Source organism: Ailuropoda melanoleuca, chromosome 14 (genome assembly GCF_002007445.2).
Source record: "Ailuropoda melanoleuca isolate Jingjing chromosome 14, ASM200744v2, whole genome shotgun sequence".
Lineage (NCBI taxonomy): Eukaryota > Metazoa > Chordata > Mammalia > Carnivora > Ursidae > Ailuropoda > Ailuropoda melanoleuca.
Window position 1 is genome coordinate 62,569,454 of NC_048231.1, and position 13,402 is coordinate 62,582,855.

Genomic DNA, 13,402 nt, shown 5'->3' on the forward strand with positions numbered 1-13,402 from the left:
AACTAGAACCAATGACTCTCTGGAACAAAGTATCTGGAGGCAGGGGTTATATACCCTTTGGTACCTTTTGACTTTGGTACCACAGATTTATTATTACCTAATTTTTTAAAAAATCGTTAAATGTTTTTAAAAAGGAATGTGTAACTGTGGTTATTTGATCAAAATCAAGGAGCATGTAAGTAGCTCTACAACTTAGATTAGAAAATATTAAAAAAAACAAAACTAAAGTAGGAAATTAAAAGCTTTAGATACAAATTCATATGCATAAAAAAGTTGGCCAAGCTCTATTAAGGAGCTTATTAAATAAAGGAAACATAAGTAACTGGACTTCAATTTCTCCTACACGTAACTAGAACTCTATGTACGAGAGTTGTTTTGGAAGCTCTACAGTGTTCTGGACAACGTAGGTCATAACTAGTTGAAAATCTCTGGTTTATAAAGAATATAACTACTCCAGATGGCCTTATACAAAAGCCCAAATATCATGTTAACCATAATTATATTGATGCTCAAGTGCTTCTTTGGCCTTAAGCTTGAATGCTACATGGAGAAGTTAAGTCAAAATTCTAATTAACAGTACCACCATAAAAAGTCACAAACTCTTAACTTGCTAACGTGAATTAGCACTACCCTTCCAATTCTAAAAACAACAGGTCCTGATGAGCTAAATGTGAATTCAGCAAGAAGCATCCTCCTGACTACAACCTAACAAGTAGTTATATCTTTATTCACATCCCCACACAGGGTGTGGGTTGTGGAGGCCACGGATTGTGGCAAGTCTCCGCAGGAAACAAGATAGCCACCAAAACAGCACTACCCTCCTACAGGATGAATCAATCACATATCAATCTTCTATAAACCAGGCTACCTGGCTTCTTTTGCTCTGTGCTCCCCTTTACCTCATTTCCTATACCCATTGTCTCTGGACACCAATGTTACCAACCAATACAATCAGCTAAGACAACACTATCCTAAGGATGCTAATTACTAATTTTAAAAATGAACTACTTTGTAATTTTAATTTAGTTTCATTATTCCTATTTGCATAATACTTCCTTTTAGTTAATGAAAATAGCCTTTGTCTTTAGAAAGTAAAAATATTCTCATATCAAATGCAGAAAACCCACCAAAAATTATGGGTATGGGTTGTAGCTACTGCTACAAAAACAAAATAGTTTAAAGATACTTTTCAAATTAAAAGTTCAAACCAGCAAAAGGTAACTAATTAAGCATCCAATAACCTAGAAGATATTCTAAGTGGCTCCAAACTTAAAATGGATAAATAGTAATGGGAATATCTCATTATATAAAACATCTGACATTATTTTTCTTTTACATCAACTTTAATATCAATTTCCATATTTATATTATGCTATAAACATATGTATGCATAAAAATCTATACTCATCTTCAACAGTATCAGTGAGGAAATACTAAATATATTAGTACTTTACAGATTTTCTTTCTTTTCCCCATGTGTTTTTTTCCAGCAATACTGTCTCCGGGACCAGCAAATTTTTAAGTAAATACAAAACCCAAGGAAACGTTATAGTACCTTTATAATCCATAAAGAGATTTTAATTCTTAAGTCATGGCGCAATGCCTTTTTTCCAAAAAGCTTCTAAAGCCAGCTGTATTGCATAGTTTCAGACAGACTAAATTTAGCCAGTTCTGTTCATCAGAGGAATGCTGTGTGTCAGCTACATCAAAGCCCAAGGGCAGCCTGATAAACACTGAATACAGGTCACGTAGCTCTGTAGCTAACAAACTCTAAGAGAGCTTGTACTCGGGGGCATTCAAAGCAGTTTTGTCATCAACAATCTAGTATCCCTTGAGCCCCCATGTCGTTTCAGTTGCTAAGCAACTCTGGTGTTAATGTCTTAGAGGAGAAAAACTTACCAGGCATCTGGCCGTTCATCTGGTTCTGCATGTGTGGTGCAGGAGGACCCCCACCTACCATTCCATCTGAAGGCATGTTGTGAGAGCGTGGAGGTGGGGGAGGGCCGCTCTGATTCATCCCTCCAGGACCCATAGGCATATTCTGTGTGGGTGGCTGAAAGAAGACAGTTTAGTAAAACAAGAGAAACAGTTAGACTAATATATTAAAGATGCATATAACAGTTGCCTATATTATTAAACTGAATAGAAACAAAAACACAAATGCATTTCAACTTATTCTAATGCATTTTAATCATAGACCAAATTATTTACATCAAATTTAATATGCCCCCAAAACTTATCTTAGTATGAAGATATCTGACCACCTCAGACCAAAAGAATACCACCAATTAAGGTATATTTTACCTTATAAAATCTCAATAGCGAAAATAAATTTTTTAATATTCTATACAAAAATTCACATTTATTTATATGTAAGGATTTTTAATGTGTCCATTGTTGCTAAATTATGTTTTAAAACTTCAATCTCCTTTCATTAATATATTTAGATATATTTACTATTAATGATGGATTTTACCTGAAAAGATACAATAACAAAAAACTATAAAAGGACCAGAAGCCCCAAAATGTGATATACTTTGTACTACAGTTCGAGGGGGAAATAAAGTAATTTTGGCAAGAGAATGTTTTAAACCACGAAGACTCAGTTCAGTCCAACATTTTTGTGCCGACGACTCCTATAGATCGAAAACATTACTGATGGCCTCCAAGGGTACAGAGACAGCTGCCTCAAAAGGATGCCTTTGGCAAATTTCCTAATGAAAGTGTGAAGAAAATCACTGACTAACCTTGAGAGTTCACAAAAGGGCGAAAGGAAAAACACAAATACAAGGTGGTCGGCAACACCTGGCTTCCTTCTTAGAGATATTTTGGTAAAGAAAGCAAATGGTTAGCTGCTTTCCAAACCCCCATTTTTAAGCCTACAGGAGAAGGAGCTATATTCTTTACACATCTATGTCTGCCTTCTTTCTCTATTTCTCCACGTTCTAAAAACATAACATCTACTCCTGTAACTTTAGTCATTCTCTTCCTTCCACATTTTTACATGGCTAGTTAACTTTTCTGTACCATCCAGATTTTGGGAACACAATCCTCTCTGGTACCCTTAACAGATAAACACTGCCTTTTAGCCATCACATGTAAATACTCAAATTGCCAACCATTTATTAATCACTAACATCTACACAAATAACCAAGTACTATTCTAATAGCAACCACTTAAAATTCGTAGTCTCTGTGCACCTGGGTGGCTCAGTTGGTTAAATGCCTGTCTTTGGCTCAGGTCATGAACCCAAAGTCCTGGGATCAAGCCCCAAGTCTCCCTGCTCAGCAGTGAGTCTGCTTTTCCCACTCCCTCAGCCTCTCCCCACCACTCGTGCTCTCTCTCCTAATAAATAAAAAATAAGATCTTAAAAATAAATAAATAAAATTCACAGTCTTTGTTTCTTCACTACTAAATCCAGAAAATAATTTCTCTTCATTAACTATTTCCTCAATTCTCATTTTAAATTTTTTATCCCCTTTGGATTCTTTTTTTTTTTTTTTAAGATTTTTTTATTTATTTATGTGACAGAGAGACAGCCAGCGAGAGAGGGAACACAGCAGGGGAGTGGGAGAGGAAGAAGCAGGCTCCCAGCGGAGGAGCCCGATGTGGGACTTGATCCCGGAACGCCGGGATCACACCCTGAGCCAAAGGCAGACGTCCAACGACTGCGCTACCCAGGTGCCCCCATCCACTTTGGATTCTTTAAACACTTAATGACTTTGTTCAGTTTTTTTTTTAAATTACCAAACATCAACTCTGTGTCAACGTATCTTACGTTGAAATGATACTTTACAATATCGGGCAAACACAGCTGTGACCCTCTAGTTTGAAAATAAAAATCCTTCCTTCTATAGTCTTATCCAAATTTTCTGCTGAAAATTTATGTTCTCACTCTCAAAAGATACCAGTTTTTTTCGTTTTCTTGTGATGCACTTAATGAAACATCAGTATTCACAATTCCCATCATAATAGAGTAGCTTGTATCAAACTAACCCTCCTGCTAATAAAAGTTATAAAATCTGGGGGCGCCTGGGTGGCTCAGTCGTTAAGCATCTGCCTTCGGCTCAGGGCATGATCCTGGCGTTCTGGGATCAAGCCCCACATCGGGCTCCTCCACTGGGAGCCTGCTTCTCCCTCTCCCACTCCCCCTGCTTGTGTTCCCTCTCTCTCTGGCTGTCTCTCTCTCTGTCAAATAAATAAATAAAATCTTTTAAAAAAAATAAAAATAAAAGTTATAAAATCTGGACAAATGTAAAAACTGTCTGAAGACACTGAAGAGCAACATACACAGAGAGAAGCAGGAGAGGCTACAACTCCAAAGAGAAGGGAAGCACCAAAAATCAGCTCCACAAGCACCTTTACTTTGTCCTTGACTTTGCTGTGTAACAGGAAAATAGAGCCCAAGCAGAAGTGGCAGCCCTACTGGGCTGAGAAGAAGGTGGAGTTCTGGGCTATCAGAAAGCTAGAAATCAAAGAACAAAGTGCCAGAGTGGAAGAACCACAAAAAGGACAAAAATTCAAGAAAACTAGCATAAAACAGCAGTTAAAAGGCTAAAGAGCTGAGCGGAATATTTCAGCTTCTGCCCAATGCTAAAGAAACAGACTGGAGTGTAGTCTCTACCAAGTTAGAAAGGCCTTCAAAAACAACTCAAGCTCTCTGTTGAGACTTCAAAAAGGCTCTCCTTAGATTAAGGTCAAAATGGAATATATCAGCCCTAACAAATCTTTTTTTTTTTTTTTAAAGATTTTATTTATTTATTTGACAGAGAGAGGGACAGCCAATGAGAGAGGGAACACAAGCAGGGGGAGTGGGAGAGGGAGAAGCAGGCTCCCAGAAGAGCATGGAGTCCGATGTGGGGCTCGATCCCAGAACCCTGGGATCACGCCCTGAGCCAAAGGCAGATGCTTAACGACTGAGCCACCCAGGCACCCCACGCCTAACAAATCTTTTTTTTTTTTTTTTTTTTTAATTTACTTATGTGACAGAGAGACAGCCAGTGAGAGAGGGAACACAGCAGGGGAGTGGGAGAGGAAGAAGCAGGCTCCCAGCGGAAGAGCCTGATGTGGGACTCGATCCCAGAACACCGGGATCACACCCTGAGTGGAAGGCAGACGCTTAACGACTGCGCTACCCAGGCGCCCCACGCCTAACAAATCTTATAGTCAATGTTCAGTACTCAAGGTAATCTCGTATTTCACCTTCCAAGGGAAAACTTAACTCTCTTTGGAGGAAAACAACACCAAGAAGAGCCTCTACAATTGTTCATTTATAAGCCTGGCATTCAATGAAAAATTACGGAGCATTCTAAAAAGAAAGAATGAACAGCCAACACTCATTAGGATGGCTATAATAATTTTAGAAAGAAAAAACCTACATAAAGTAACAAGGGTTGGCAAGAATGTGGAGAAAATGAAACTCTCATACATGCTGGCAGGATTGTAAGGGGTGCAGCCACTGTGGAAAACAATTTGGCAGTTCCTCAAAAAGTTAAACATAGAGTTACCATATGACAGAGCAATTCCACTTCTGGTATAGACCCAAGAGAACTGAAGACATGCATTCACACAAAACTTGCACATAAATGTTCACAGGAGCATTATCCATCATAACCAAAAAACAGGAAAAATTCAAATGTCCATCAACTGTTGAATAAACAACAATAGTCATACAACGGAATATTATTTAGTCATAAAATGAAATGAAGTACTGATGTATACTACAACACAGATGAATCTTTTTTTTTTTAAGATTTTATTTATTTGTGAGAGGGGGAGAGAGAGAGCACAAGCAAGGGGAGCAGCAGAGGGAGAGGGAGAAGCAGACTCCCAACTGAGCAGGGTACCTAATGGGAGGCTCAATCCCAGGACCCTGGGATCATGACCTGAGCTGAAGGCAGACGCTTAACCAACTGAGCCACCCAGGCATTCCAACACAGATGAATCTTGAAAACACTATGCTAGGTGGAAGAAGTCAGACTCAAAAGACCACACATCATATAATTCCATTTATATGAAATATCCAGCAGAGGTAAATCCAGAGAGAAAGAACGTACACTAATTAGATGTTGCCAAGGGGTAGGTAGAGGAAGAACTGGGATTGATGTCGACAATTATCAGGTCTCTTTTTGAGTTGATGGAAATGTTTGGGAATTAAGATACTGGTGATGGTTGCATAGCATTGTGAATACACTAAAAACCACTGAATTATATACTTTAAAAGGTTAAAATGGTGACTTTCATGTCATGTGAATTTTATCTAAAATTAAAAAAAAAACAGATGAACAGGTAAGAGAAATAACAGAACACAGAAGAAGACAGGTCATTCAGTTTGGAGCTATCTGAGACACCTTAAAATAACTGATATGTTCAGGGACAAAAAGAAAACAAAACAAAACAAAAACAAAGTAGGATCAATGGAGAATTTCAGCAAAGTCCTAGAATTCTTAAAAAAGTCAAATGGAAATTCCAGAACTAGAATATATAGTCAATGAAATGAAGAACTCACTAGTTTAGAAACAGTAAAACAGAAGACTGGTAAAAACTGCAAATGTACACAAAATATGACACAGATATAAAGGAGAGAATATACCAAAAAAAAAAAAACCATAAAGACATGTACAACATGCTACAAAGATCTAACACACACCTAACTAGAGTCAGAAAAGTAAAGAAAATGAAACACAGGCAATATCTGAAAAATAATAGTCAAAAATTGTCCAAAGCTAACACAAGACATGAGTCCCTAAGCAAACATAAAAAGTTCTATAAACCTCAGCAGAATATGAAGAAAAACATACCTGAGTCAAAGTCTTAAAAACCAAAGTCAGAGAAAATCTTAAAATTAGCCAGAAAGGGGCATCTGGGTGGCTCAGTTGGTTAAGCATCTGCCCTTGGCTCAAGTCATGATCCCAGAGTCCCAGGATCGAGCCCCACACTAGGCTCCCTGCTCAGCGGAGAGCCTGCTTATCCCTCTGCCCTTCACCCACTCATGCTCACTTTCTATCTCTCTCTCAATAAATAAATTAATTAATTAAAAAAATCTTTTTAAAAAAAAATCATTTAAAAAAATAGCCAGAAAAAAATAAGACATAAAGGAAGGACAATAAGACTAACCACCATTTTTTTTTTTATCAGAAACAACAGAAATAGAAGACAAAAAAATGACATCTTTAAAATGCTAAGACAAAACAAGAAAATAAACCAACCAATCTAGAGTTCTATAAGAGAAAATATCTTTCAATAAGATGATGAGTTAAAAAGTTTCAGGGGCTCCTGGGTGGCACAGCGGTTGAGCGTCTGCCTTCGGCTCAGGGCGTGATCCTGGCATTATGGGATCCAGCCCCACATCAGGCTCCTCCGCTATGAGCCTGCTTCTTCCTCTCTCACTCCCCCTGCTTGTGTTCCCTCTCTCGCTGGCTGTCTCTATCTCTGTCGAATAAATAAATAAAATCTTTAAAAAAAAAAAAAGTTTCAGATTGGGGCGCCTGGGTGGCGCAGTCGTTAAGCGTCTGCCTTTGGCTCAGGGTGTGATCCCTGCGTTCTGGGATCAAGCCCCACATCAGGCTCCTCCACCGGGAGCCTGCTTCTCCCTCTCCCACTCCCCCTGCTTGTGTTCCCTCTCTCGCTGGCTGTCTGTCAAATAAATAAATAAAATCTTTAAAAAAAAAAAAAAAGTTTCAGATTAACAAAAGCTGAGAGAACTTGTTACAAGTGAAGGGACTTTATCAAGGTAAAGGGCAACAACTCCAGATGGAAGCACAGAACTAGAGGATTTAATAGAGAGAAATGGCAAGGTAAATATTTAGGCAAATATAAATTAATACTGATATTTAAAATAACTGTAACAGTGACTTATATGGTTTAAACAGACATAAAAGTGTAAAATTTATGACAGCACTAACACAAAAGACAAATACAAAATGGATAAATGAAGTTACACTGTTGTCTCTTGCATTTTCATCAAGTGCTAAATCTACAAATTTAAACTGAAACCTAATAAACCAAGGATGCACACTGTAATCTCGCAGGCAACTACTTAAAAATACATACACATGTAAAAATGTACAGCCAAAAAAAGGTGGAGAGGAAAAAATAATGCTTGATTAGTTCAAAGAAAGTCAAGAAAGAGGCAAACAGAAAACTAATACCAGGCTGATATTCTCAAATTCTACTATACCATGTTCTTCATTAAATGGATCTGGACCCAACATTTCAATTAGATAACAAATATTATTAGAATGGATTTTGAAAACAACCAACTATATTCTGTTTATAAAAGATCCACTTTTTTAGGACACATACATGTTAAGAGAAAAAGATACTATACCCTAATCACTAATAAAAGTATGGTGATATCACTGTTTTTATATCAGATAATTGACTTAAAACAAAAAGCACTACTAGAAATACTAGAGGAATACTTTATTATGATAAGGTCAGTCCAACAGAAATATGTAACAATCATAAATTTTTAGACATCTCATAACACAACTTCAAAGTCTTTAAAGAGAAAGTTGACAGAACCAAAAAGAAAAATAGAATAATCCATAATAATGGTTGGATTTGGGGGGGGAATTTATTTATTTGAGAGAGAAGAGAAAGCACATGCTCGCACACAGGGGAGAGGGGAAAAATAAATACTATAAGTTTCCACTTCAAGCAGCTAGAAAAGACAGCAAGTCAAACCCAAAGTAGTACAATGAAGGAAATAACACAGATGAATACAAAATTCAACAAATCATATGCAATCTTCCAGAGAACATAAAAAAAAAAAGGGAGAACAATTCCCAATTCTCTCTCTTTTTTTTTTTTAAGATTTTATTTGTTTATTTGAGAGCGAGAGAAAGAGCATGGGGGTGGGGAGGGGCACAGGGAGCCCAACGCGGGGCTCAATCCCAGGACCCTGAGATCATAACCCCAGCCAAAGGCTGACACTTAACCACCTGAGCCACTCAGGTGCCGCAACAGCTCCCAACTCTATTACGAGGTGACCAAAACTCTGATACCAAAACCTAACAAGGACATTATTAGAAAGAAATCTACAAGCCAAACTTTCTCATGAACATAGACACAAAAATGCTAAACAAAATTTTAACAAACCAAATCCAGACTGTATTAAAAAAATGATGCATTATACAACCAATGGTGCTAATTCCAAGAATGCGAACTGGTTTAACTTTTGGAAAGCAATCACTGTAATTCACCCAATTACCAAAATAAAATCCACATAATACCTCAATATATAAAGGAAAATTATTTGATAAAATTCAACACTGACTCATACTACAAACTTTTAAAAATCTAATACATCTAATTTACAAAAAATTTACAGCTAATTTCATCTTACCAATAAAATACTGGGCTCTTTCACCTTGAATTCAGGAATAAGACAAGAATATTCGGTAACACCATATCTACTCAACATAATAAATAAACCCACAGACAAATCAATAGTATTAAGAAAATAGAAATAGGGGCGCCTGGGTGGCACAGCGGTTGAGCGTCTGCCTTCGGCTCAGGGCGTGATCCCGACGTTATGGGATCGAGCCCCACATCAGGCTCCTCTGCTGTGAGCCTGCTTCTTCCTCTCCCACTCCCCCTGCTTGTGTTCCCTCTCTCACTGGCTGTCTCTATCTCTGTCAGATAAAAATAAAATAAAATCTTAAAAAAAAAAAAATAGAAATAAAGTTCAAAAAGGTTAAAAAAAACAAGAATAAAGATGGGAAAAGAAGACACATAATTATCATTATTCACATATGATATAATTGAGTAGGCACAGAAAACCAAGAGAATCTATAAAAAATTATTTGAATAAGGTAACTGGATTTAGAAGACCAATATATAAAAATCAACTGTATTTCTATATATTTCCAAAAAATAACTAAAAAATGAACTTTTAAAAATAACAGCTTATTTAATAGCATCAAAAAAATGAGTAACTAGAAAAGAATCTAACAAGATGTGCAATACCTCTACATTGCAACACTGTTGACAGAAATTAGAGTTTACTAAATGGAGGGATATACTGTTTTTATTGACCGGAAGGCTCAAAATAGTGAAGATATCAGTTTCCCCAGAAACTCTAGGCAATCTTAGTCAAAATCCCAGCAGGCTTTTTAAAGAAAATTCACAAATTCTAAAATTTGTATGGAAATGCAAAGGAATTAGAATAGTCAAGACATTCTTGAAAAAGAACACCGTTAACTGCTACAATAATTGAGATATATGGTTGGTGCAAAGATAGATAAACAGACCAACAGGATAGAAGTGAGAAACAGATCCACATATACAGTCATCTTACTTACAACAAAACAACTTATATTCAATGCGTAAAAATGGTATTTCCAATAAATGGTACTGTATCAATTGAATACTATATGAACAAAAATGAACCTTAACTGCTAGACTCAGATCATTCACAAATTTAACTTGCAATGGATCATGGATAAAAACTTTTAGAAGAAAACATGAGCATATTTTCATGACCTTAATATAACAAACTATTTCTCAAACAAGATAAAGAAAAACAGTATCAATAAATTGGATTTAGTTTCAATTAGAAACTGTTCATATAAAGTTACCAAAAAGAGAATAAAAACAGATCTTTCAAAATGAGAGAAGCTAGCACAATGAAGGAAACAATTAAGAAAACTAAAAGGCAACCTACGGAATGGTAGAAGATATCTGCACGTGACATATCTGATAGAGTCTGTGTTGAAAATACATAAAGAACTTATAAAACTCAACACCCAAAAACAAATAATCCAATTAAAAAATGGGTAGAAGACATGAACAGACATTTGTCCAAAGAAGACATCCAGATGGCCAACAGTCACATAGAAAGATGCTCAACATCATACATCATCAGGGAAATGCAAATCAAAACTATAATCTCACACCTGTCAGAATGGCTAAAATCAACAACACAAGAAATAACAGGTGTTGGCAAGGATGTGGAGAAAAAGAAACCCTCTTGTACTATTGGTGGGAATGCAAACTAACGCAACCATTGTGTTAAACAGTATGGAAGTTGCTCAAAAGTTCAAAAATACAACCACTCGACAATCCAGCAATCACACTATTAGGTATTTACCCAAAGAATACAAAAACACTGATTCAAATGCTGCTATAAACATACACCCTGATGTTTAGCGCAGCATTATTTACAATAGCCAAGATACGGAAGTAGCCCAAGTGTCCACTAATGAATGGATAAAGATGTGGGGTGTGTGTGTGTGTGTGTGTGTGTGTGTGTGTGTGTAATGATATAATGGAGTATTATTCAGCCATAAAAAAGAATAAAATCTTGCCATTTGCAATGACATGGATAGAGCTAGAGAGTATAATGCTAAGGAAGTCAGTCAGAGAGACAAATACCATATGATTTCACTTGTATGTGGAATTTAAGGAACAAAACAAATGAGCGAAGGGGAAAAAAAGAGAGAAAGGCCAACCAAGAAACAGACTCTTAACTACAGAGAACACACTGATGGGAAGATGAGTGGGCGGATGGGTTAAATAGGTGATGGGGATTCAGGAGAGCACTTATATGAGCACTGGGTGTTAAATGGAATTGTGTAATCATTATATTGTACACCTGAAACTAACGTAACACCATATGTTAACTGGAATTAAAATAAAAGCTTAAAAAATGGTAGAAAATATTACATAGCCAACAAAAGATTTATATCTAGAATGTATAAAGAACTCCTACAAATTAATAATAAAAAAGACAACCCAATGTAAAAGTGGACAAAAACAGGGCACCAGAAAACTTTTTTGGGATGACAGCACTATTCTATATCTTGACTGTAGTGGTGCTTACACAGATTTGTCAAAATTCATCTGTCTATACAATTAAAATGAGTGAATCTTTTTTATGTGAATTATACCTCAAATGACACTTCTTCAAGAAAGCCTTCTCCGAGTATCAGAATAATCAGGCCCCATTATCTCCTATAGTCCTAGGTGCCCTTACTTCACAGCATCTGCTACAATTGTCATTTAAAATGTTTGCGTAAAGAGAGCGCCAAGGTGTTTGGGTCTGTTAAGAGTCTGCCTTCGGTTCAGGTCATGATCCCAGGATCCCGGGATCAAGCCCCACATCAGGGCCCCTGCTCAGCGGGGAGTCTCCTTCTCCCTCTGCCCCTCTCCCCGCTGGTTCTCTCAATCTCACTCTCTCGCTCTCTAAAATAAATAAAATCTTTAAAAATAGAGATACTCAGCAAATATTCACTAAATGAAAAAATTATTTTGAAATTCAATTTCAATTCAATTGGGACCAATATTCTTGCGATAACTTTTGTGTTCTTTATTGTCAAAACTGCTTATTCTCTATACTCCACATTCCCATTTGGAAGTCCATCCTACATCTCAAACTTGAAATCTACAACACTGAATCCCTGACATCTCCACCACAACCCCCAACCCAAATCCCTCTACCCAATAGTCTCAGCTGATGGCAATTCCATCATTCCAGTTTCTCTCTGAAAACCATGGAGTCATCCCTTACATGTCTCTTAGTCTCATCCTCTGCCTCCCACATCTAATTTTCAGCATATCCTTTGGACTCTACTTTTAAAATACACCTACAATTTGATCATTTCTCCTACATCCTCCTCTGCTACCATGCTGGTACAAGCCACCATCACATCTCTCATGTTGATTATTTCAACAGCCTCCTAACTCGATTCCCTGCTTCTATCCATGCTTCTCTATCATAAATTCTCCACATGGTGATCAGAATGAGCTTATTAAAATATATCAATTCATTCTTCTGCTCAAACTCCTTCAAGAGACTCCAATTTCAAGGTAAAAACTAAAGTCCCTACAATAATAGCTTGCAAGATAGGATTTGTCCACGTAACGTCCTTACCTTATTCTGTTCTAGCCACAAACTTGATGTTGTTCCTCAAGTTAGGCATAGTTTCACTTCAGGATCTGTCCACTGCTTGTTTCCTCTGCCTGAAACATTCTTCCTCAAGTCTTGCTCAACCGTCACCTTCTCAATGAAGTCCTCCAGACCTCTCTACTTCATACTGCAAATTCCATCCCCCACCTGCAGTACTCCTAATATATCTCTCCCTTCTCTGTTTTCCTTTTCCATAGCTCTCATCATCTTCTAATATAGCTATATGATTTAATCATTTATTATACCTGCCTTCCTTGCTAGAATGTAAAACCCAAGAGAGCAGGAATATCCATCTGCTTTGTTAACTGATATTCCAAAAAAGTGCCTATTACCTGACACACAGTAGGCACTTAATATTTAGTAAATAAATGAACTCTCAAACTTAAATGATTTAGTATAAAATTAAAAATAATTCTGATTATAAAATTATCTTCAATTTTCCTTTAAAATATAAAAATATCACTGTAAAATATAATTTTTAGTTTAAC

At 36.8% G+C, this 13,402-nt stretch overlaps 1 protein-coding gene across 6 annotated transcripts in view; it reads right to left on the reverse strand.

Moving 5' to 3' along the window:
• SS18 (SS18 subunit of BAF chromatin remodeling complex) overlaps positions 1–13,402 on the reverse strand; it is an 85,280-nt gene that overhangs the window by 45,229 nt on the left and 26,649 nt on the right. For all 6 annotated transcript variants that reach the window (XR_004620094.1, XM_019796576.2, XM_034642060.1 and 3 more), the window contains exon 4: positions 1,900–2,053. Coding sequence is in view for 5 of the 6 variants with exons in the window: in XM_019796576.2 (XP_019652135.1) it covers positions 1,900–2,053 (154 nt within the window). In the remaining variant the exon portion in view is untranslated. The remainder of the gene's footprint in view (positions 1–1,899; positions 2,054–13,402) is intronic.